This window comes from Barbatula barbatula, assembly GCF_947034865.1.
Source record: "Barbatula barbatula genome assembly, chromosome: 1".
Lineage (NCBI taxonomy): Eukaryota > Metazoa > Chordata > Actinopteri > Cypriniformes > Nemacheilidae > Barbatula > Barbatula barbatula.
The window spans coordinates 549,093-574,438 of NC_136766.1; the positions used below are offsets into that span (position 1 = coordinate 549,093).

At 40.5% G+C, this 25,346-nt stretch overlaps 1 protein-coding gene across 2 annotated transcripts; it reads right to left on the bottom strand.

The window, feature by feature from the left end:
- Positions 1–1,430: 1,430 nt before the first annotated feature.
- Positions 1,431–23,906, bottom strand: LOC306896864 (uncharacterized protein). 2 transcript variants are annotated; one of them, XM_079461181.1, is made up of 9 exons: positions 23,664–23,906; positions 22,210–22,319; positions 22,052–22,136; positions 21,775–21,970; positions 21,334–21,402; positions 17,443–18,386; positions 13,149–13,933; positions 12,732–12,920; positions 1,431–2,833 (listed from the first exon to the last, which is right to left on the bottom strand). In XM_079461181.1, exons 1-9 carry the CDS (start codon positions 23,786–23,788, stop codon positions 2,598–2,600), a joined length of 2,739 nt encoding a protein of 912 aa, XP_079317307.1. In that variant the 5' UTR covers positions 23,789–23,906; the 3' UTR covers positions 1,431–2,597. The 2 variants fall into 2 exon arrangements, with proteins under 2 accessions (XP_079317307.1, XP_079317306.1); XM_079461180.1 differs by having other exon boundaries at positions 1,439–2,833; positions 13,149–13,936; positions 23,664–23,905.
- Between the last annotated feature and the right edge of the window lie 1,440 nt (positions 23,907–25,346).

The window sequence follows — 25,346 nt, forward strand, 5'->3', positions numbered from 1 at the left end:
TGCTTCTTTCTGTATCATTCTTACCTTCATAATCAGAGACAAACTTGTGTAGAGACATAAACGTTAACAAAAAGCTGCAACCATTTCTACCAGGAAAAACTAAACTGTTATGTTGAGAATCACAACAAACTTCTATTTGGTCTATTGCAGACTAAATATAAAACAATTATAAAAGAGAAACACAATATAAATACAAAACCTTAACATCTTAACATGATTTCAGGCAACAAACATATTGATATTGTAACTTTATGTGTTTAACAGGTTAGTTTGGTTTGTTGCTGGTCTCAAGTCAGAAGTCTTTTCAAACTTTCACAAGTTTGTTTGCGTTTCGTGTCTGTTAAAGTTTAATCTCAGACTGACGCAGGTTTAGTTATTGAGTAACAGAACATTGACTCCATCAGAAGAAGACCCGTCCAACTACATTCAGTGACTCGGTTCACACTAAATGTAAATGTGCTCGGAGCTCTTAGATTGATGATTGCAGATCGTACATTACATTCTTACACCCTGAAAAGGACTTTAGTCACACCTGAAACCAGTGGAGTAAACGTGAGGAAAACATTCATGTGTATGTAGGGTGGCCATTTCAATAACACCAAAAAGGAGGACACTTTGGCATTTAGTGAGGCAAGAATAACTGCATCTGGTGTACTCGCAAATATAACACAATTGTGTGCATCATATCTATGGGATCATGATTCAGTGATTCTGAGATCATTTGATCAACAACATATCTTGATGTAGACCTATGTGTGTTTGTTCACAGTATTTGTATTTATTCAAGACATTCCTGTATGACTGGTGATGCTTGACTGCATGATAGACTTTATAAAGCTCTGCAGCAGAGATTTTGTCATCCTGAGGTGATGTTGCCTCTGGAAAATAAGACCTAAGGGAAGCTGCAGCTCATCGGTTAACTTTATGTTTTTCAGTGCTGGCATGTCGGTCAATGGCGGCTTTCCCTTTACAACTAACGTCCACTTCACAGCGATATAGTGTGCAAAATCCATGGAAAGTCGTCAGACACGCTGCTGCGTCCCAATAAAGGTTTTAGAGCGCGTTTTTAAGGCCGATTCAGGGCAACTCCGAAAATGAGTGTCCGGCTTGAGGCTGCGCCGGACAGGGGGCTTAAAATCCGGACTGTCCGGCCACCATATGTGTACGGTTATATACAGTAAGTCTGGAGCTGATGCGAAGATTCAGGAGGAACCTATAATCAACAGCTCAGATGGATTATAGGATGAAGACGTCAGAGAAACTCTTTGGTTCCATCTAGTGGCCATAACAAATGTCACCGTGTGTGTGTGTGTAACGTATCTGATGAAATAAAGCAGACAACTGTGTGTGAATGACCTCTGCTGAACCTCTAACAGCTCTTCTGACAAACATCACCATCATCACTGAATAAAAGAACAACGATCTGAAAGGAGAATTAAAGACGCTTTTTTTTCTGTATTGGTCAAGATGTCATCTGTCTCTGACAGACCTTCACAACAGCAGTTAAAATACAACAACAATGTTCAAATGTGATTCTTTTATAGAAGTCAATCAATATTTACAGAATGTACAACATCACTACAGAAACGTCTAACATCATAACAATAATACATCAATGTACACAGAACAGAGACATGTGAGTGTGTGGATATACAGATATAAAACAGACTCAAGGCCGCTGGACTTCAGGTCACAAAACAACATGCCGATCTTGTGCTGACGCGGATGAAACTAATAAACATCTGCTGCCCGTTTACAAGCAAAACTATAACGATCAATCACATCCAGAATCAAAGTTTGGGTTTATATAATGTATGTCTGTGCATATTCATTTTCTACTTATAAACACATACTGTACATGTAGATATTTAGAAAATGTTTACATGTATTTATTTATATTTGCCAATCATTTAAATGATATGTTAATGCTTATGAATATAGATTTTTCCTGTAATGCGTATGTTTTTATAAATACAAAATGAATATGCACAGAACACAGACATACATTATAAACCCAAACTTTGATTCTGGATGTGATCAATGAAGATTAATGGTTTGACAGCCCTACTATTTATTTAAGAGAAAGTAAAATACATTTGAAGTCAACAAATCTCTGTCAGAAATACATCTGCCTCATACGTCACCCATTAAACACATACACATGACATTAACATGACTGCTGTTTTATATTGACAACACTCAACACTATACTGGAATGTGTATTTTTATTTATATTCAACTATTTACACACCTTTGTTATGTTGTCTCTGTTGAGAAAAAAATACTGTATTGTTTCTGTACTTTTTGACAGTCATGAGAATACTGAGGTGTTTAATCACGGACCTCTCGCTCTGAAACACCAATCACATCCATCACAGCAGCTCTACACAAACTGAGAGAAAGATCAGGAGCTGTGTGACGCCGTGTCCTCTGATGGATGTTGTGTTGAATATAGAACACTAACAAACGCGCCAATGAGGCCGATGTATGATGGGCATTTAAGAAACAACTCACCCAAACACATCACACTTCTTCATGTGTGCGGGTTTGTATGTAACTGATGTGTGTGTGAGTGAGGTGTTTGTTGAGGTGTTGTGTTAGCAGACGGCATCTCTTCGGCCCTGTTTCTTCAGTAACTGGATGCGGTTGTGACAGTAGAATTTAATGGCTCTCCAGTCGCGCTGGTTGGACACCAGCAGGGGGCAGTGCTGCAGACAGCGCTCACAGTCCGCCTTCGCCGGGACCCTCAGATCCATGATGTTCTGCTTCAGGTGTGTTTCCACGGCGATCCGCTCAGCTTCAGACCAGGGCCGCTTCAGAACACCACGCTTACCTGAGACGCACAAACAGCCACAGTGACACATCTGAGCTTTTCTCTCTCTCTATCTGAGCTTTTCTCTCTCTCTATCTGAGCTTTTCTCTCTCTCTATCTGAGCTTTTCTCTCTCTCTATCTGAGCTGTTCTCTCTCTCTATCTGAGCTTTTCTCTCTCTCTATCTGAGCTGTTCTCTCTCTCTATCTGAGCTTTTCTTTCTCTCTATCTGTGCTTTTCTCTCTCTCTATCTGAGCTGTTCTCTCTCTCTATCTGAGCTTTTCTCTCTCTCTATCTGAGCTGTTCTCTCTCTCTATCTGAGCTTTTCTCTCTCTCTATCTGTACTTTTCTCTCTCTCTCTCTATCTGAGCTTTTCTCTCTCTCTATCTGAGCTGTTCTCTCTCTCTATCTGAGCTTTTCTTTCTCTCTATCTGAGCTTTTCTCTCTCTATCTGAGCTTTTCTCTCTCTCTATCTGAGCTGTTCTCTCTCTCTATCTGAGCTTTTCTCTCTCTCTATCTGAGCTTTTCTCTCTCTCTATCTGAGCTGTTCTCTCTCTCTATCTGAGCTTTTCTCTCTCTCTATCTGTACTTTTCTCTCTCTCTCTATCTGAGCTTTTCTCTCTCTCTATCTGAGCTGTTCTCTCTCTCTATCTGAGCTTTTCTTTCTCTCTATCTGAGCTTTTCTCTCTCTATCTGAGCTTTTCTCTCTCTCTATCTGTGCTTTTCTTTCTCTCTATCTGAGCTTTTCTCTCTCTATCTGAGCTTTTCTCTCTCTCTATCTGAGCTTTTCTCTCTCTCTATCTGAGCTTTTCTCTCGCTCTATCTGAGCTTTTCTTTCTCTCTATCTGAGCTTTTCTTTCTCTCTATCTGAGCTTTTCTTTCCCTCTATCTGAGCTTTTCATTCCCTCTTTATCTGAGCTTTTCTTTCTCTCTATATGTGCTTTTCTTTTTCTCTATCTGAGCTTTTCTTTCTCTCTATCTGTGCTTTTCTCTCTCTTTATCTGAGCTGTTCTCTCTCTCTCTATCTGAGCTTTTCTCTCTCTCTATCTGTGCTTTTCTCTCTCTTTATCTGAGCTTTTCTTTCTCTCTATCTGTGCTTTTCTCTCTCTTTATCTGAGCTTTTTTCTCTCTTTATCTGAGCTTTTCTTTCTCTCTATCTGTGCTTTTCTTTCTCTCTATCTGTGCTTTTCTCTCGCTCTATCTGAGCTTTTCTTTCTCTCTATCTGAGCTTTTCTTTCTCTCTATCTGAGCTTTTCTTTCCCTCTATCTGAGCTTTTCATTCCCTCTTTATCTGAGCTTTTCTTTCTCTCTATATGTGCTTTTCTTTTTCTCTATCTGAGCTTTTCTTTCTCTCTATCTGTGCTTTTCTCTCTCTTTATCTGAGCTGTTCTCTCTCTCTCTATCTGAGCTTTTCTCTCTCTCTATCTGTGCTTTTCTCTCTCTTTATCTGAGCTTTTCTTTCTCTCTATCTGTGCTTTTCTCTCTCTTTATCTGAGCTTTTTTCTCTCTTTATCTGAGCTTTTCTTTCTCTCTATCTGTGCTTTTCTTTCTCTCTATCTGTGCTTTTCTTTCTCTTTATCTGAGATTTTCTTTCTCTCTATCTGTGCTTTTCTCTCTCTTTATCTGAGCTTTTCTCTCTCTTTATCTGAGCTTTTCTTTCTCTTTATCTGAGCTTTTCTTTCTCTCTATCAGTGCTTTTCTCTCTCTTTATCTCAGCTTTTCTCTCTCTTTATCTGAGCTTTTCTCTCTCTTTATCTGAGCTTTTCTTTCTCTCTATCTGTGCTTTTCTTTCTCTTTATCTGAGCTTTTCTTTCTCTCTATCTGTGCTTTTCTCTCTCTTTATCTGAGCTTTTCTCTCTCTTTATCTGAGCTTTTCTTTCTCTCTATCTGAGCTTTTCTTTCTCTCTATCTGAGCTTTTCTTTCTCTCTATCTGAGCTTTTCTTTCTCTCTATCTGAGCTTTTCTTTCTCTCTATCTGAGCTTTTCTTTCTCTCTATCTGAGCTTTTCTTTCTCTCTATCTGAGCTTTTCTTTCTCTCTATCTGTGCTTTTCTCTCTCTTTATCTGAGCTTTTCTCTCTCTTTATCTGAGCTTTTCTTTCTCTTTATCTGAGCTTTTCTCTCTCTCTATCTGAGCTTTTCTCTCTCTTTATCTGAGCTTTTCTTTCTCTCTATCTGTGCTTTTCTCTCTCTTTATCTGAGCTTTTCTCTCTCTTTATCTGAGCTTTTCTCTCTCTTTATCTGAGCTTTTCTTTCTCTCTATCTGTGCTTTTCTCTCTCTCTATCTGTGCTTTTCTCTCTCTTTATCTGAGCTTTTCTTTCTCTCTATCTGAGCTTTTCTCTCTCTTTATCTGAGCTTTTCTTTCTCTTTATCTGAGCTTTTCTCTCTCTTTATCTGAGCTTTTCTTTCTCTCTATCTGTGCTTTTCTTTCTCTTTATCTGAGCTTTTCTTTCTCTCTATCTGTGCTTTTCTTTCTCTTTATCTGAGCTTTTCTTTCTCTCTATCTGTGCTTTTCTCTCTCTTTATCTGAGCTTTTCTTTCTCTTTATCTGAGCTTTTCTTTCTCTCTATCAGTGCTTTTCTTTCTCTTTATCTGAGCTTTTCTTTCTCTCTATCTGAGCTTTTCTCTCTCTTTATCTGAGCTTTTCTTTCTCTTTATCTGAGCTTTTCTTTCTCTCTATCAGTGCTTTTCTTTCTCTCGATCTGAGCTTTTCTTTCTCTCTATCTGTGCTTTTCTCTCTCTTTATCTGAGCTGTTCTCTCTCTCTCTATCTGAGCTTTTCTCTCTCTCTATCTGTGCTTTTCTCTCTCTTTATCTGAGCTTTTCTTTCTCTCTATCTGAGCTTTTCTTTCCCTCTATCTGAGCTTTTCATTCCCTCTTTATCTGAGCTTTTCTTTCTCTCTATATGTGCTTTTCTTTTTCTCTATCTGAGCTTTTCTTTCTCTCTATCTGTGCTTTTCTCTCTCTTTATCTGAGCTGTTCTCTCTCTCTCTATCTGAGCTTTTCTCTCTCTCTATCTGTGCTTTTCTCTCTCTTTATCTGAGCTTTTCTTTCTCTCTATCTGTGCTTTTCTCTCTCTTTATCTGAGCTTTTTTCTCTCTTTATCTGAGCTTTTCTTTCTCTCTATCTGTGCTTTTCTTTCTCTCTATCTGTGCTTTTCTCTCGCTCTATCTGAGCTTTTCTTTCTCTCTATCTGAGCTTTTCTTTCTCTCTATCTGAGCTTTTCTTTCCCTCTATCTGAGCTTTTCATTCCCTCTTTATCTGAGCTTTTCTTTCTCTCTATATGTGCTTTTCTTTTTCTCTATCTGAGCTTTTCTTTCTCTCTATCTGTGCTTTTCTCTCTCTTTATCTGAGCTGTTCTCTCTCTCTCTATCTGAGCTTTTCTCTCTCTCTATCTGTGCTTTTCTCTCTCTTTATCTGAGCTTTTCTTTCTCTCTATCTGTGCTTTTCTCTCTCTTTATCTGAGCTTTTTTCTCTCTTTATCTGAGCTTTTCTTTCTCTCTATCTGTGCTTTTCTTTCTCTCTATCTGTGCTTTTCTTTCTCTTTATCTGAGATTTTCTTTCTCTCTATCTGTGCTTTTCTCTCTCTTTATCTGAGCTTTTCTCTCTCTTTATCTGAGCTTTTCTTTCTCTTTATCTGAGCTTTTCTTTCTCTCTATCAGTGCTTTTCTCTCTCTTTATCTCAGCTTTTCTCTCTCTTTATCTGAGCTTTTCTCTCTCTTTATCTGAGCTTTTCTTTCTCTCTATCTGTGCTTTTCTTTCTCTTTATCTGAGCTTTTCTTTCTCTCTATCTGTGCTTTTCTCTCTCTTTATCTGAGCTTTTCTCTCTCTTTATCTGAGCTTTTCTTTCTCTCTATCTGAGCTTTTCTTTCTCTCTATCTGAGCTTTTCTTTCTCTCTATCTGAGCTTTTCTTTCTCTCTATCTGAGCTTTTCTTTCTCTCTATCTGAGCTTTTCTTTCTCTCTATCTGAGCTTTTCTTTCTCTCTATCTGAGCTTTTCTTTCTCTCTATCTGTGCTTTTCTCTCTCTTTATCTGAGCTTTTCTCTCTCTTTATCTGAGCTTTTCTTTCTCTTTATCTGAGCTTTTCTCTCTCTCTATCTGAGCTTTTCTCTCTCTTTATCTGAGCTTTTCTTTCTCTCTATCTGTGCTTTTCTCTCTCTTTATCTGAGCTTTTCTCTCTCTTTATCTGAGCTTTTCTCTCTCTTTATCTGAGCTTTTCTTTCTCTCTATCTGTGCTTTTCTCTCTCTCTATCTGTGCTTTTCTCTCTCTTTATCTGAGCTTTTCTTTCTCTCTATCTGAGCTTTTCTCTCTCTTTATCTGAGCTTTTCTTTCTCTTTATCTGAGCTTTTCTCTCTCTTTATCTGAGCTTTTCTTTCTCTCTATCTGTGCTTTTCTTTCTCTTTATCTGAGCTTTTCTTTCTCTCTATCTGTGCTTTTCTTTCTCTTTATCTGAGCTTTTCTTTCTCTCTATCTGTGCTTTTCTCTCTCTTTATCTGAGCTTTTCTTTCTCTTTATCTGAGCTTTTCTTTCTCTTTATCTGAGCTTTTCTTTCTCTCTATCAGTGCTTTTCTTTCTCTTTATCTGAGCTTTTCTTTCTCTCTATCTGAGCTTTTCTCTCTCTTTATCTGAGCTTTTCTTTCTCTTTATCTGAGCTTTTCTTTCTCTCTATCAGTGCTTTTCTTTCTCTCGATCTGAGCTTTTCTTTCTCTCTATCTGTGCTTTTCTCTCTCTTTATCTGAGCTTTTCTTTCTCTCTATCTGAGCTTTTCTTTCTCTCTATCTGTGCTTTTCTCTCTCTTTATCTGAGCTTTTCTTTCTCTTTATCTGAGCTTTTCTTTCTCTCTATCTGAGCTTTTCTCTCTCTCTATCTGAGCTGTTCTCTCTCTCTATCTGTGCTTTTCTCTCTCTCTCTATCTGAGCTTTTCTCTCTCTCTATCTGAGCTTTTCTCTCTCTCTATCTGAGCTGTTCTCTCTCTCTATCTGAGCTGTTCTCTCTCTCTATCTGAGCTGTTCTCTCTCTCTATCTGAGCTTTTCTTTCTCTCTATCTGTGCTTTTCTCTCTCTTTATCTGAGCTTTTCTTTCTCTTTATCTGAGCTTTTCTTTCTCTCTATCTGAGCTGTTCTCTCTCTCTATCTGAGCTTTTCTCTCTCTCGATCTGAGCTTTTCTTTCTCTCTATCTGTGCTTTTCTCTCTCTTTATCTGAGCTTTTCTTTCTCTTTATCTGAGCTTTTCTTTCTCTCTATCTGTGCTTTTCTCTCTCTTTATCTGAGCTTTTCTTTCTCTTTATCTGAGCTTTTCTTTCTCTCTATCTGAGCTGTTCTCTCTCTCTATCTGTGCTTTTCTCTCTCTCTCTATCTGAGCTTTTCTCTCTCTCTATCTGAGCTTTTCTCTCTCTCTATCTGAGCTTTTCTCTCTCTCTATCTGAGCTGTTCTCTCTCTCTATCTGAGCTGTTCTCTCTCTCTATCTGAGCTTTTCTTTCTCTCTATCTGAGCTTTTCTCTCTCTCTATCTGAGCTTTTCTTTCTCTCTATCTGAGCTGTTCTCTCTCTTTATCTGAGCTTTTCTCTCTCTCTCTCTATCTGTGCTTTTCTCTCTCTCTCTATCTGTGCTTTTCTCTCTCTCTCTATCTGAGCTGTTCTCTCTCTCTATCTGAGCTTTTCTTTCTCTCTATCTGAGCTTTTCTTTCTCTCTATCTGAGCTGTTCTCTCTCTCTATCTGTGCTTTTCTCTCTCTTTATCTGAGCTGTTCTCTCTCTCTTTATCTGAGCTTTTCTTTCTCTCTATCTGTGCTTTTCTCTCTCTCTCTATCTGAGCTTTTCTCTCTCTCTATCTGAGCTGTTCTCTCTCTCTATCTGAGCTTTTCTTTCTCTCTATCTGAGCTTTTCTCTCTCTCTATCTGAGCTTTTCTCTCTCTCTCTATCTGTGCTTTTCTCTCTCTCTCTATTTGAGCTTTTCTCTCTCTCTATCTGAGCTGTTCTCTCTCTCTATCTGTGCTTTTCTCTCTCTCTCTATCTGAGCTTTTCTCTCTCTCTATCTGAGCTTTTCTCTCTCTCTATCTGAGCTGTTCTCTCTCTCTATCTGTGCTTTTCTCTCTCTCTCTATCTGAGCTTTTCTCTCTCTCTATCTGAGCTGTTCTCTCTCTCTATCTGAGCTTTTCTCTCTCTTTATCTGAGCTTTTCTTTCTCTCTATCTGAGCTTTTCTTTCTCTCTATCTGAGCTTTTCTCTCTCTCTATCTGAGCTTTTCTCTCTCTCTATCTGAGCTTTTCTCTCTCTCTCTATCTGAGCTTTTCTCTCGCTCTATCTGAGCTTTTCTTTCTCTCTATCTGAGCTTTTCTTTCTCTCTATCTGAGCTTTTCTTTCCCTCTATCTGAGCTTTTCTTTCCCTCTTTATCTGAGCTTTTCTTTCTCTCTATATGTGCTTTTCTTTTTCTCTATCTGAGCTTTTCTTTCTCTCTATCTGTGCTTTTCTCTCTCTTTATCTGAGCTGTTCTCTCTCTCTCTATCTGAGCTTTTCTCTCTCTATCTGTGCTTTTCTCTCTCTTTATCTGAGCTTTTCTCTCTCTTTATCTGAGCTTTTCTTTCTCTCTATCTGTGCTTTTCTCTCTCTTTATCTGAGCTTTTCTCTCTCTTTATCTGAGCTTTTCTTTCTCTCTATCTGTGCTTTTCTTTCTCTCTATCTGTGCTTTTCTCTCTCTTTATCTGAGCTTTTCTTTCTCTCTATCTGTGCTTTTCTCTCTCTTTATCTGAGCTTTTCTCTCTCTTTATCTGAGCTTTTCTTTCTCTTTATCTGAGCTTTTCTTTCTCTCTATCAGTGCTTTTCTCTCTCTTTATCTGAGCTTTTCTCTCTCTTTATCTGAGCTTTTCTTTCTCTTTATCTGAGCTTTTCTTTCTCTCTATCTGTGCTTTTCTTTCTCTTTATCTGAGCTTTTCTTTCTCTCTATCTGTGCTTTTCTCTCTCTTTATCTGAGCTTTTCTCTCTCTTTATCTGAGCTTTTCTTTCTCTTTATCTGAGCTTTTCTTTCTCTCTATCTGAGCTTTTCTTTCTCTCTATCTGAGCTTTTCTTTCTCTCTATCTGTACTTTTCTCTCTCTTTATCTGAGCTTTTCTCTCTCTTTATCTGAGCTTTTCTCTCTCTCTCTATCTGAGCTTTTCTCTCTCTCTATCTGAGCTTTTCTCTCTCTCTCTATCTGAGCTTTTCTCTCTCTCTATCAGTGCTTTTCTTTCTCTCGATCTGAGCTTTTCTTTCTCTCTATCTGAGCTGTTCTCTCTCTTTATCTGAGCTTTTCTTTCTCTCTATCTGTGCTTTTCTCTCTCTTTATCTGAGCTGTTCTCTCTCTCTATCTGAGCTTTTCTCTCTCTCTATCTGAGCTTTTCTCTCTCTTTATCTGAGCTTTTCTTTCTCTCTATCTGTGCTTTTCTCTCTCTCTATCTGTGCTTTTCTCTCTCTTTATCTGAGCTTTTCTTTCTCTCTATCTGAGCTTTTCTCTCTCTTTATCTGAGCTTTTCTTTCTCTTTATCTGAGCTTTTCTTTCTCTTTATCTGTGCTTTTCTTTCTCTTTATCTGTGCTTTTCTTTCTCTTTATCTGAGCTTTTCTTTCTCTCTATCTGTGCTTCTCTTTCTCTCTATCTGTGCTTTTCTTTCTCTTTATCTGAGCTTTTCTTTCTCTCTATCTGTGCTTTTCTCTCTCTTTATCTGAGCTTTTCTTTCTCTTTATCTGAGCTTTTCTTTCTCTCTATCTGTGCTTCTCTTTCTCTCTATCTGTGCTTTTCTTTCTCTTTATCTGAGCTTTTCTTTCTCTCTATCTGTGCTTTTCTCTCTCTTTATCTGAGCTTTTCTTTCTCTTTATCTGAGCTTTTCTTTCTCTCTATCAGTGCTTTTCTTTCTCTCGATCTGAGCTTTTCTTTCTCTCGATCTGTGCTTTTCTCTCTCTTTATCTGAGCTTTTCTTTCTCTTTATCTGAGCTTTTCTTTCTCTCTATCTGTGCTTTTCTCTCTCTTTATCTGAGCTTTTCTCTCTCTCTATCTGAGCTTTTCTCTCTCTCTCTATCTGTGCTTTTCTCTCTCTCTATCTGAGCTTTTCTCTTTCTCTCTATCTGAGCTTTTCTCTCTCTCTATCTGAGCTTTTCTCTTTCTCTCTATCTGAGCTTTTCTCTCTCTCTATCTGAGCTTTTCTCTCTCTCTCTATCTGTGCTTTTCTCTCTCTCTATCTGAGCTTTTTTCTTTCTCTCTATCTGTGCTTTTCTCTCTCTCTATCTGTGCTTTTCTCTCTCTTTATCTGAGCTTTTCTTTCTCTTTATCTGAGCTTTTCTTTCTCTCTATCAGTGCTTTTCTTTCTCTCGATCTGAGCTTTTCTTTCTCTCTATCTGTGCTTTTCTCTCTCTTTATCTGAGCTTTTCTTTCTCTTTATCTGAGCTTTTCTTTCTCTCTATCTGTGCTTTTCTCTCTCATTATCTGAGCTTTTCTTTCTCTTTATCTGAGCTTTTCTTTCTCTCTATCTGAGCTTTTCTTTCTCTCTATCTGTGCTTTTCTCTCTCTTTATCTGAGCTTTTCTTTCTCTTTATCTGAGCTTTTCTTTCTCTCTATCTGTGCTTTTCTCTCTCTTTATCTGAGCTTTTCTTTCTCTTTATCTGAGCTTTTCTTTCTCTCTATCTGTGCTTTTCTCTCTCTTTATCTGAGCTTTTCTTTCTCTTTATCTGAGCTTTTCTTTCTCTCTATCAGTGCTTTTCTTTCTCTCGATCTGAGCTTTTCTTTCTCTCTATCTGTGCTTTTCTCTCTCTTTATCTGAGCTTTTCTTTCTCTTTATCTGAGCTTTTCTTTCTCTCTATCTGTGCTTTTCTCTCTCTTTATCTGAGCTTTTCTTTCTCTTTATCTGAGCTTTTCTTTCTCTCTATCTGTGCTTTTCTCTCTCTTTATCTGAGCTTTTCTTTCTCTTTATCTGAGCTTTTCTTTCTCTCTATCAGTGCTTTTCTTTCTCTCGATCTGAGCTTTTCTTTCTCTCTATCTGTGCTTTTCTCTCTCTTTATCTGAGCTTTTCTTTCTCTCGATCTGTACATCTAGAATAAAAGTCTGTGTTCACATAATGTATGTCTGTGTGCTTAGTATTTTAGTATTCTATATATTTAGAAAATGTTTACATGTATTCATTAATATTTGCCAATAAATTGAATTATATGTAAATGTTTATTAATAATATTTTTTTCATAAATACAAAAATGTTTGATGCACAGTACACAGACATACATTATACATCACTGGATGCAATGGATCGTTTGACAGCCCTAGTTTGAATCAGTCATAAATCTGCATTTATGTTGCCATTTAAATAAACATTTAAATAAAAGTTGTCAAACCTGTTATTCCATCCAGTCTCAATTTGATTTATAAAACACTTCCACAATTTTCTTTTACATACATCATAATTATAAATGTAATATAATGATAGTAGGGGAAACATTTAACAGAGTATTTGGTATTAAGATAAACGGTATTATTTCTATGCAATGTCCACTGATGAAACTGAAATAAATGCTATGCTTAACGGTCAATAATTCAAATAAAGTTCATGATTTAATTCAGGTATTTATTTTTCATTTTTAATTATTTTAAATATTGTTATCAGGACTGGAAACCTAAAATGAAAATATACAAAATTTACAATATGCAATTTTCTTCATTTCTACACCCTGATAATGAAGTAAACCACAATAAGCAGACACTCGATTGACAAACTGGATTTCTTGTTTTAAGTGCAAATCTCAATGTTCTTCAAAAGCAAGAGCTATTTTACACTTCATTTTAACACAAATATGTAAATGTTTATATTCTTCGACTGGGATTTTTGTATTTCTTCTTAAAAACGGATCTGATGTTGTTTTGTTCTCACCACTAGCGCTGTTGTTGTCTTATGACAGTCGACTCACCTGATTTCACCTGTGAGCTCCGCCTCTTGAGTGCAGCTGACGGTGAGGGCGTGGCCGGTGAAACTTTTTTGGGGCGTGGCGCTCGACCTTTGGTCCCGCCCTTCTTTTTCCCCTGAGCTCTGTGTTTATTCTTGCCGCCCTCTCCGTCAGAATCATCAGAGAACGAGTCGGCAGATTTTGCTGACATCACTGTCCGACGGAAGAGAGACACTTTAACCTCTTATAAAAGCCTCTTGTTTTAGTTCAGTACAGAAGTTAGGAACATTAATGTCATTTCAGCTTTCAAATGATGCAGAGTTGTTTGTATATGAATGTAAAACAAAACCAATAAATAAAAGCTTTTTTCATTTACTTAAGGGCTTCACTTCACAAGTATTTCTGAAACTCTCCTGAGAGAATAAAGTGACGAACACTCACCGTCCAGTTCAAGACAGATGTGTTGAAGACTCATTCCTCTGAACAGCACCCCGTCTCTTTCTCCGTACAGAACCACCCGTCCCACCCCACTCATCAGCCCCGGATCCTGACCAATCCGAGAGCAGTTCTGAGTCACGTGATACTCTCTATGTAGGAATTCTTCCAGTCGTTTGACAGCTGTGCCCGCGGGCCGATCGCCCTCCTCCAGTAGGAGGAGCTGAGTGAAGATGGCCACATGACGGCGCGCACGAGGTGTGGTGAGCGCCGCAGGATTTTTAGCACCGCTGGAGCGTGCCAGACCCCGGAGGAGATCAGTCCCGCGGAGCGGCGTGGCCGGCGAGTGGTACGGCCTGGAAAAGACGTACGGGCTCTCCGGATCAACGCCCACATCCGCCGAGGTCTTCAGGAGAAGATCCAGACACGCCTCGGAGTGAGGAGGAAGGATGAGGGGCTGAACGCGGCCGCGCTTGCCCAACACGGCCACCCGGGCGAGGTGATGCAGAACGTGTCGTTCGAACGGGGAAAGAGATCCCTCCAGCGGTGAGAGAGAGGAGGGACCGGAGCGGTTACGGTAGTCCTGTATGGTGAGTTTGGCCACCTCACACTCGCGGTGACGGTTGTACAGGATCAGAAGAGCCAAACTGGAATGACAGAGCAGACGCCAGGCCTCGGCCGAGCCCGGAGAGCGCGAGAGAGAGAGAAAAGAAGTATGCTGCTGTTGCCGGAGATATAGAACCAGTGTAGAGAGAGAGGAGAGAAGAGGAGACGTGTGTGACCGCGGACAGCTGCTGAAAAACACAACCATTAATACACCAATGAACTTATGCACAACACAACCATCTTCACTACAAATTCATTTACTTCATTAAGAAGAGAATAACACCATGAGATCAAAGTTTGGCTTTAAACACACAATTCTTCACTGAAAGCTCTTTTGACTGTATCCGTGACACGTGTGTCATAATCTCTTATTCATGAAATACAGTTGAAGTCAAACGTTTACATCTCCTCCACAGAATCTGGACACTGCTGAAAATAAGAGGAATTTTTAAAATGGAGGTTTATTTCTAGTCTGGCCCGGAAGTTGTTTTTATGAAAGAAATGTTAACATGAAGTTCATACGAAAGAATAATAACAGAATTTCTAAACAGCCTAGGTCCCTGATTCTTAAAGAGTAAATATTTTGTGACATTTAACTATGGAGGGATATTTCAGTCACAATATAAACTAAAAGTCTAAAACTGAAAGTTTTAAACCTAAACTAAAAGTCAAAATTTGAAACTAAAATTCCAATTGAAAATGAATTTGGTATATAGGATTGGGTATTTTGTATGTAGGATTGGGCATTTAATCATTTAGCCATTTAGGTTTGAGGTTTTGGGGATTTAGGATTGGGTATTTGAGGATTGATGAGTGTATGCAAATTAGGAGGCGTGGCCTACATACTGGAGGGTGCTAAAGAGCACACTGTAATGAAACCAGAGCGAGTGAGTGGCTGGAGCGCCGTATAGAGTTTAAATCAAACTGCGATTATGAATACATATATAAAAGCGAGCATACACCATACATGTATAGTATTGGATGTTCAAGCAAACACATATGAAAGACATGTGCGCACTTATGTGAAATCCATACATATCCATAAAATACATATTATGTTAGTAATGCATGCATATAAACTCGATGCGTGCAAAAAACATCTATAAAACTCTCGCACATACATATCAACTCGATGCATGCAAAACACTGAGAGCTATAATAGCATTGACGTACATTAGTCCTTTACTTGCTTGTGCAAGTTGCAATGAAGATGATAAAGCCGATTTCTTTAATAGTGTTTTACACTGCCTTACACATATACAGCAGGATCCCAGGGAGACACTATAGAGATTTAGAACAACTGCCAGAATTGACAGTCTTTTGTCCGTGGTTCGTTGTCAAAATGTCGAAAGCAGAGAACTCGTTGTTTTTCTCGAGACGTTGTACCACGCTGCGCCAAACTTGATGGTGGGAGAGCTGCTGGACAACTAGTCCGACCACCGACTTCTAGAATATGCCATAGAGGCCGTCCACGTTATGACATCTCGTATGAGTAAATGTGCCAGTTAAACAGATGCCGGAGACAATGGCACATTTCCCCAATCCTGCTGTATACATGTAAGGCAGTGTAAAACGCTATTAAATAAATCGGCTATATCATCTTCATTGCAACTTGCACAAGCAAGTAAAGGACTAATGAACGTCAATGCTATTATAGCTCTCAGTGTTGATGTTTTGCGCGCATCGAGTTTATATGTATGTGTGAGAGTTTTATAGACGTGTGTGTGCGGAGTTTGTTTGTATGTGCGAGTGTTGTTTAGGTTTGTTTGCATGCATCGAGTTTATATGTATGCGTGAAAAAGTGTACATGTATGCATTACTAACATAATATGTATTGGTATGGATTTCACATTAGTGCGCACATGTTTTTCATATGTTTGCTTGAACATCCAATACTATACATGTATATGTGAGCAATGTATATGTGTATGGACGGTTTTATATATGTATTGTGACAAGCATCCTGAGATCAGATCAGCGTTGCCCTGGAAACGAACAAGGAGCACCTGTTTCACCTCGTCACAGGCTGATCGGGCACAGCTGCAGGGAATCAGAAGAGCAGTTCATAAGCCGCTGACTCAGGAGGAAAGGGGAGAGGTGAACTCTCTGAGACCAGGACTAACTTTGTCTTCTCCCCTTTTGCAGAGAGCAGCGTGTAGTCGATCAGCGCCACCACGAGCACTGCACGGTTACCCCACTCAGGACACGCGGGAACTCAGGAGAGCACTTAGGAGAACCACAGCCACCGGGAGGACGGATCGTCTTCATCACCACACACGGGAGGAAGAAGCCGTGGACACCACCAACGGTGGTCACCACCGCCCCTGGAGGGAAAGGCCGTGATTTCCCCATCACCACATACATTTAATAAATCCACCCTTCGGGGAATCATGATTTTTGAGCTCTCCTTGTCGTGTGATCCTTCCACCCTGCTACAGTATTCATAAGCGCAGTTTGCTTTAAACCCTATACGGTGCCTCATATCCTCGCTCCAGTCGCTCACTCGCGTAGCACTGGGAGCTGCTGTCCATAAGGTGCCTCTGCACGTCAGCCATTTCAAACCCATCCTCCAGTATTTGGGCCACGCCTTCTAATTTGCATACACTCCTCAATCCTCAAATGCCCAATCCTAAATCCCCAAATCCTCAAACCTAAATGGCTAAATGATTAAATGCCCAATCCTATATACCAAATGCCCAATCCTATATACCAAATTCATTTTCAACTTGGACTTTTAGTTTCAAATTTAGACTTTTAGTTTTGGTTTAAAACTTTCAGTTTTAGACTTTTAGTTTATATTGTGACTGAAAAATCCCTCCATATTTAACACTGGTTCTCACCAAATGCGAATTAAGCGTTTGGAGCAAGTAAATTACATATAAATCAATGCAAACACCCTTATAGACACGATCTCGCGGCAGGCGCCACGAATGCGCTTCAATCTCGTGTTCCGCGACGGTTGAAATATTCAGATCGCATCACTCACGCGAAAATAAACTTTTCCCACGAACAATAAAGAGCGTGGGATGCGATTGTGCACTTTTGGAGAGAACCCAGATCACATTCACATTACACACTGCATGAAATGTCATTTTAAGGACATTGTCATAGTTGTTTAAGGGTTTCTTGTTTGTCCTGAGGCATTAAACTGTCCACTGGTCTTCAGAAAGATCATCCAGGTCCTTCAGAATCTTTGCTTTATTTAGCATTTGTGTATATTTGATTTATGTTCAGCAGTAACTGTGTGATGTTGATAAGATTCAACTATAACCATCCATAGAATGATTCATTTATAGTCAGATGGGCCTGAACCTCTGAAAATGGATTTTGTTTGTAAATTATTATTGTTTTGTTTATATTGTTATCTTTTTCATTTAGTAATGTCTTTCAGAAGCTCTAAAGATACATATACGTTTATCAGGAAATGAAATATAAACAATTTGACACGTGACACAATTAAAGCTTCTATTGCATCTTCAACAAAGCTTGTTTAAATCCTGTCAGACAAACTACATATGAACACATAAAGAAGACCGGGGAATGAGCCGTCTAGTGTATGGTAAACGATCTGATGTCAAAGGGATATGTGTTTTCATTTCATGCGTGTGAACTTGCACAAACACATACTGTAGGATTATTATTCACTGGATCAGACACATAAAAGAGATTGCAGATCAGACAGAACACAATGTACCTCTCCATCTCAGCGCTCTTCTCGTCTTCACGTCCATCACCTCTCGTGTCATCTTCATTCTCCTTCTGACCTGGAGTGGGAGGAGCTTCATCCTGGGCGAGCTTCACCTCGTCCTGTTTCTTCAGTTGCTCTGGTTTCTCTCTCTTTGGAGGTCGTCCTCTCCTGGCGGGGGGCTTGGGTGTGACGGGCGGGGTCTTGTTGACAGCGCTGGCGGTGGGCGATGTGCCTTTTTTAGTAGCTGTCGTGGAAGTCTTTTTGGAGGTGTTTGAGGGAGGAGGCGGAGCCAGCGAGAGTGAGAACGACACCGCTCCGGGTTTAGACGTCGAGGAAAGGGAATCATGCTCGCGGGAGAACAACGAGGGTACGGAAGAGGAGGAGGGTTGAGCGGGTGATGAGAACGGTGAGACGGGTGAGGGAGTCTGGAGGTGAGACAGCTCCATGGCAGCTCGCACCTCAGGCTGCTGGTCATGATGTTTCTCCAGATGACGCGCCAGCGAGCGGAAGTGACGCCCGCAGTACGGACAGTGCTGACGCCGGGAGAGCGAGCCACTAGTGCCGTGCCCGATGTTAATGTTTATGTTATTGTTTATGTTTGTCGTGGGTGTGGTCAAAGACTGCTGGAAGGGAGAGGATGATGAAGGGGTGGGGCGGGTGAAGGACAGGGGGCGGGGCTGGGTCCTGGGTGCTGCCTTTTTCTTCACGGTGGCTGAGGTTTTCTGCTTCTTGCGGCGTCTCATCATATGGCCTCTCAGTTCCTCTAGCTCATCTTCTTCATCGTCGTCATCATCGTCGTCGTCTTCCTCCTCCTCCTCTTCGTCTTCCTCTCGATCAGAGTCACTGGCCTCAGAGTGAGAGAGCGGCGAGGAGGAGGGTGAGAGAGACCACGAAGGGGTGAGATAGTCAGAAACGCTGAGAGACAGCGGAAGTGAACCTGGCTCCTCTTCCTGCAGACAGAGACAGACATTTGTAAACATTCCCTAAACAAACTTGTAGTAACAGTGTCTAAGTGCACAGTGGTTTATCCAGGGGTGGCACCATGGGTGCACTGGTCCCCCTGAAAGATGAATCCCCCCGGTGTGCCCCACCACTCTAATCGCCTGCCAGGCTGTTGTCTATAACACACTCTAGACAGATATTTCCCCAGACATCTCTTCATTTGTTGCTTATTAACAGTTATTAAGGTAGTTGTTAGGTTTATGTATTGGGGAGGATTAGGGATGTAGAGTATGGTCATGCAGAATATTTGCTTTATAAGTACTAATAAACAGCCAATATGCCAATAATATAACAACAACTAGTTAATAGTGAGAATGTCCCTCTATACTGAAGTGTTACCCAATTTAGTGCAAATACTCCACACACTCAATATTGGCACAGAATCTGCGCATGACTTGAACATTCCCATCACTGCACATCAAACAGCGAGAAACGCAGCTCCGCATCTGGGTTCTCTCAGCTATACACATACAGTCTTACAGTGTTTTTATTTCTGTAAGACTACTCTTATGTTTTAGCAGCAGTTGTGAAGCATTGATTTGTGTAAAGTTTATATACCTTGATGGTCTGTGTACTTTCTTTGTGAATTGTACTAATGTTGATTCAAATTGTATTCGACATCAGAGAAAAATATGCCATAAAGTGTAAGACGCATCACTGTTTCTTGCTCATCTTAAATAAGCCCCCTCTGCCTGCTAACTTCTTAACTTCCTGATAAGACTTTAATTCTTTTTATCCTTCGTTCTTAATCTAGCCTTGTATATTTCATTGATTAAATATGATGCTACTTGAGAATCTTGCTATTGTTGGCGAGCCTTCAACCACACATAGTTAAGTCTAACGGTACATGTATGCACGGGTGCCAACACATGGTGACGAGCCCAGCCGCTACATTATTACAGTTGTCCGCATGATGCCACTAGATAAACTGTGAGGTCATCAATACTGTTTCTGTACAGGAGAAAATACTCTGCAGCCATGCCTTGTTAAAAGACCAAACTTCTGGCTAAAACGTGCATGTTAACTGTCATGTGTCTTAAATGTGTCTGTGGGTCGGACTCTGTTTATACTTGATGCGGTTTGATCCATCAGTCTATCAAATGGATGAAATAAGTGCACACAATTTACAAATGAACACGACCGGGGCAGATAAACAAACAGATAGAAGCGTGTTTTTCTGCTCTGACACGCTGAACATTGTTAGTATGTGTTAGAAACCTGAAATGAAGAGAAAACATTCTGTTTGCTTGCGGAGTTCTTCGTCATTAAACCAAACCTCTTCAGCCGGTTTAAATGCTGACTTGTTGTTTCCTCTCGTTCACACATTATATCTGGAGTTGGTCTTTTGAGGCTGTTTAAACTCATTCGACAACAAGAGCGTCTACTTACCTCTTAGGCTTTCTACTGGCCTATAATATAGAAAAAAGCTAAATATAACTAAAAACGCAATTCTGAGCAGCAGTAGGGATGCACCGATACCACTTTTTAATGATCATGTATGAGTACAGATACTTTTTCCCTGGTACTCGCCGATACCGACGTCTGTTGTACAGGTTTTGTTTTGTTTGTGGCAATTTTCTAAGAACAACACAATGAGACTAATGAACATATCAGCATCTTTATTTTTAACAACTTCAACTAATCAATCTTATGTGCTTATCAAAAAATTTCAAAGCCCAAAATTCACAGTGTCCAATAACCTCCAAAGGGCAAAACCAAGGACATAAGCATTCAGATTGCCATGCGTGGGTCGTCATCATTGATTTTGAAATATTTCCACACTGCTAAGCACGAATGAAGCGTTAAGAGAGAGTGATTTACATGTTAAGTCAATGCAAAGACACGATAGACCTACTTGCGGTGCGATTCACGCGAATTAGGCGGCGCAAATTGAGTTAAAAAATCTGAACTTTGGCGAAAGTTTGCGCCACGTTAACCGTTCAGGAGCTTGCTCTAGTAGTGACGTGATTATGACATAGCGAGCGGAGGCAGAAATCTGAAACAACAATGAAGGACTGCGCCTCTGAAGGATCTGATGGACCCAGACATGGCGCCGAACGAGTCTACGTCTATCTTCAGCCTTCCATAGCACATAATGGGCAGCTACCTGCTCAACAAAATCCATGTCTGCCATTTCGCAACAAGACTGGAGCCGCCTGCCAGAAGCCCCTCCCATGACGCGAATTTCACTCGCGAATGAAGCGAATTCCACGTGCGAATGAAGCGAGTAAACTCAAAATGTTCAAGCGTCCAACTACACATGAATAGCGTGATTTAGGTGTGAACACTCTATGACATTGTGTCTGCTATGGCAGATGTCTCTGTGTGCACTGGAACGTTCTGTCAATTACGTCACGTGAGGTTTCGGTCTTTGGTATCAGGGAATTTTTACGAGTACATGAGCTTGGTATCGGGCCCGATACCGATACTGTTATCAGTGCATCCCTAAGCAGCAGGCTGTGTAATATGAATTTTAGTTTTCACTTAGATTATGACCATTTGACTAATAGCAGTGTCTGCCAACAAACATGAACCAAAAGGACGCTTCAGAACAGAGAAGAGACGGGCTTCAAACTTATGAGCAGTGTAGTATTTCTATAAATTAGACTGATGTCTTGTACCCCTGCAATAAACACTCAATCGTTCTCAATCAAGTGCACGTCTTCAATAAATGTTTCATTTAAGCAATATTCTGTATCACTTCATAAGATTTTATGAGATGAAGGTGGAAAAAAGAAAATCAGCCAAACATATTGGCCAAAATAAACTGCATCGGCCAGAGAAAACTCCTAATGGTTAACCTCCAGTTACAAGAAAACTTTTAATAAAAGACAGCATGTCACAAAGACATATATATAAATATATATAAAACTACAGTGTGTGTGCGTCCATCACCTTCTTGATGTTGTTTTCGGAGTTAAATCCACACTCGAAGCCTCGTGGTGACACAGAACCATGAAAACCCTGCGATTTAACAAACACACAAACACAATAAATCAAAACACACACACACACCTGTATGTTTTATGATCTCCGTGGGGACAGTCTATAGGTGTAATGAGTTGTTTACTGTACAAACTGTAGATTTTATACCCTAAACCTAAACATCCTAGAAAACTATTAGTATTTTTAGATTTTCAAAAATGATAGTTCTGTACAATTTATAAACTTTTGTGGCCGTGAGGACCTCCATTATGGTCCCGACTAGGGCTGTGTGATCTACTAGTGATGTTTTTGACACATTGTGATTTGATTGGTGATTTAAAGTTAAGTCAAGCTTCAGCTTAATATTGTCAATCACAGCAGCATTCATTCAGTGTGTGTTATTTTGAGTACCATTGCATTTTCTCCCCAGTCAGTGAGGCTGTAGTCCACCGTGATCTCTTCGCCTTTAGCGATGTCTCGAATCGCTATGACGACAAGCCGCACCTGACTCCCACAATGCACCTCTCTAATCCTGCAGTTAGGTGGCGGGTGGAAAAGAACCGGCCCTCTGACTCCACTCGATCCCTCCTCACCAAGTTCCGGCACACTACACAACACAAACACACAGTTCTATCAAACGTCACAGACACTCATGATGTGTACGTGTGTGTGTGTGTGTGTGTCACACCAGAGCTGTGAGTGATCAGTGATGTAGTATGGGCTGCCCGGGGGGGGGAGTCTGTCCTCAGCACCCTCAGCATACTGCTCGTCCCCTGACAACACAAACACACTCTCATCTACATTGTCATCATGACACACAAAGTGTGTGTGTGTGTGTGTGTGTACCTGGACTGTAGCTGTGTTCAGACAGACTCTCTTCTTCATCTTCTGACACGTACGCTGCTCGCTCACACACCTTCACCGGCGTCCCCTTCCTCTTCCTGCCACACACTCGCCTGCTCAACACACACACACACACACAGTATATCACATCATGACACACACACACACACACACACAGTATATCACATCATGACACACACACACACACACAGTATATCACATCATGACACACACACACACACGCACAGTATATCACATCATGACACACACACACACACACACACACACACACACACACACAGTATATCACATCATGACACACACACACACACACACACACACACAGTATATCACATCATGACACACACACACACACGCACACGCACAGTATATCACATCATGACACACACACACACACACACACAGTATATCACATCATGACACACACACACACACAGTATATCACATCATGACACACACACACACACGCACACGCACAGTATATCACATCATGACACACACACACACACACACACACACACAGTATATCACATCATGACACACACACACACACAGTATATCACATCATGACACACACACACACACGCACACGCACAGTATATCACATCATGACACACACACACACACACACACACACAGTATATCACATCATGACACACACACACACACACAGTATATCACATCATGACACACACACACACACACACACACACACACACACACACACACACACACACACACACAGTATATCACATCATGACACACACACACACACACACACACACACACACAGTATATCACATCATGACACACACACACACACACACACACACACACACACACACACACACACACAGTATATCACATCATGACACACACACACACACACACACACAGTATATCACATCATGAAACACACACACACACACAATAAAACAGCAAAAGGTCACCATGGTTACGCCGTTTTTCACTAAATATATCAAAGTTTCTAGTGTGTAGAAACAGAGAAACATTGATTATTACTGTATATTCAACACACGCTTCACGTCTTGTGCAGTTATTCAGCCGCTATCGCTCGTTCACGCCGGTTGTCATGGTGAATATTTGTAACGGTCATTGGCTTGGCTGGAACGCGCACAGCAGCACTGGCCGTGTACGCGCGTTAACCGCGGGCTCGCGCCGTGTTTTGCTAATCGTTCGCGTCGCCGTCACTTCGCACATTCGCGCGTCCCGGTATAACGGGAGGGAGAAAACAACCACCGACAAACAACGCACGAGCTCAGAGCGCGAGAGAAGCGTCGCCTCATCGTAGCGTACGCGCGAGGATAAACCAGAAGCGGACCCGCTAAGCGTTAGCACTAGCGCTATCGCCATCGTTCCCTTCAAACCAACGCGCGAGATCCGGGTCGCGACACGCGCCAGCGGGAGATACTGACCCGCGCGGCGGCGGCGGTTTGCTGCCTTCCCCGTCACTGTCGAGGGTCGGGGGCTCCCGGTAGTCGAACGGCGACCGCACGCTCTCCGCCATTAGAGCTGCTCCGGTGCGCAGGCTGGCGCGCATGCGCGGCGGTTCCAGAGGCCCACATTATACAAATAATAAAGATTTACATTCACTGTTAACGAATCTGTCAAAAAACATGGATGACTTTTGTACAGAAAATGTGAATAATAACATATATGAGACAGTATACAGGGAAGTATATTGTTGAATTGATAATGGCATTATGTATAATGTTGTGTGTGGAGGAAGGGTTGTGTACATGTAGAAATCAAATGTACATATAATAAGGTATAATAATGTGCACTATTAGGATGTTTTTATTTAATATCCTTTCATATAATCCTGCAACCACATGATTAGTGCCATGTTTGTAAATAAAAGAGTTTTAGATCAAAACCCTGAAGTCAAAGCATTTGATTTATTTCAAGTACGGATGATTATGCTGACAAAATAACAGGTGTTCAAGATAATAAAAGGTAAATGTTTCAATGAAAATAAACTAAAGCTCTTTAATGAGCTAAATGGACGCGCTAACACACGCACACAGTCGGACACACATACAGATAGACACACAGACGTACACCCAGATGGAAGCTGTACAATTACACCGTTATTGAGGGACAGACACTACAATGGTTTAGATCTTATAAGTATACTTATCAGACAGACATCAGTTTGTGCATTTAAATGGGGAATCATCAAATCTAACACAAGTAGGTCAGCTTTCCTGTATCTCAGTGAGAGCATTGTGTTAACAACTCAAGGTTCCCAGGTAGCAAACAAACGTTGGCCCAACGTTGGCCCAACGTTTGTTGTTGTGTTGGGCCAACGTTGGGTGCTGACGTTGGCCCAACGTAATTTTGTCCGTTGGGCCAACGTTGGGCCAACCATGTTATTGGACGGCCAGCAGACCTTCTGCCAACCTAAAAAATACCTTGCCAACCTTCTGCCAACTTAAAAACCACTAAAACAACATTGGGCCAACGTTGGGCCAACGGACAAAATTACGTTGGGCCAACGTCAGCACCCAACGTTGGCCCAACACACCATTTTAAGATTGTGATATGGCCTATTCATTGTTGAATTGCATTAAAAAAGAACAACAGACAACTGAATTGGTTATAAAAATGAAATTTATTGGTAACAAAAAAACAGCAGAAAAAATGCAAAGCAAAGTAAAACAAAGTCAGAGAAATCAACAAGGAACCAAAGTGACAAAAAAGGCGGCAAAGAAAATGCGGAAGAAGGCCAAAAAAACTTTGCAGATTTGAAGCTATTTGATGATGAAGACGGAGCGGAGGAGGAGAAGCAGCAGCATATACTCCTGTAAAAACAACAAACATACAAACAACTTTTTAGAAGATTTAAGATGTGTCGTTCTATTTTAATTACACAACCCAAAGGTTTTTGCAAGAAATTCACCATATTGGGGTAGCAAATGTTTTATACATCTTAATGCAGTGTAAAGATGAAGTGCACCTCTGTTTATAATATTTTAGTCATATCGAATTACCAACAACAAAATTAACATTACATCTGTCAAGGATGCCTAATGTCAACATCTGTCAAGAAAATAAAGACGAATAAAAGATATGCTCTACATTAGCTCAGTTGCGTC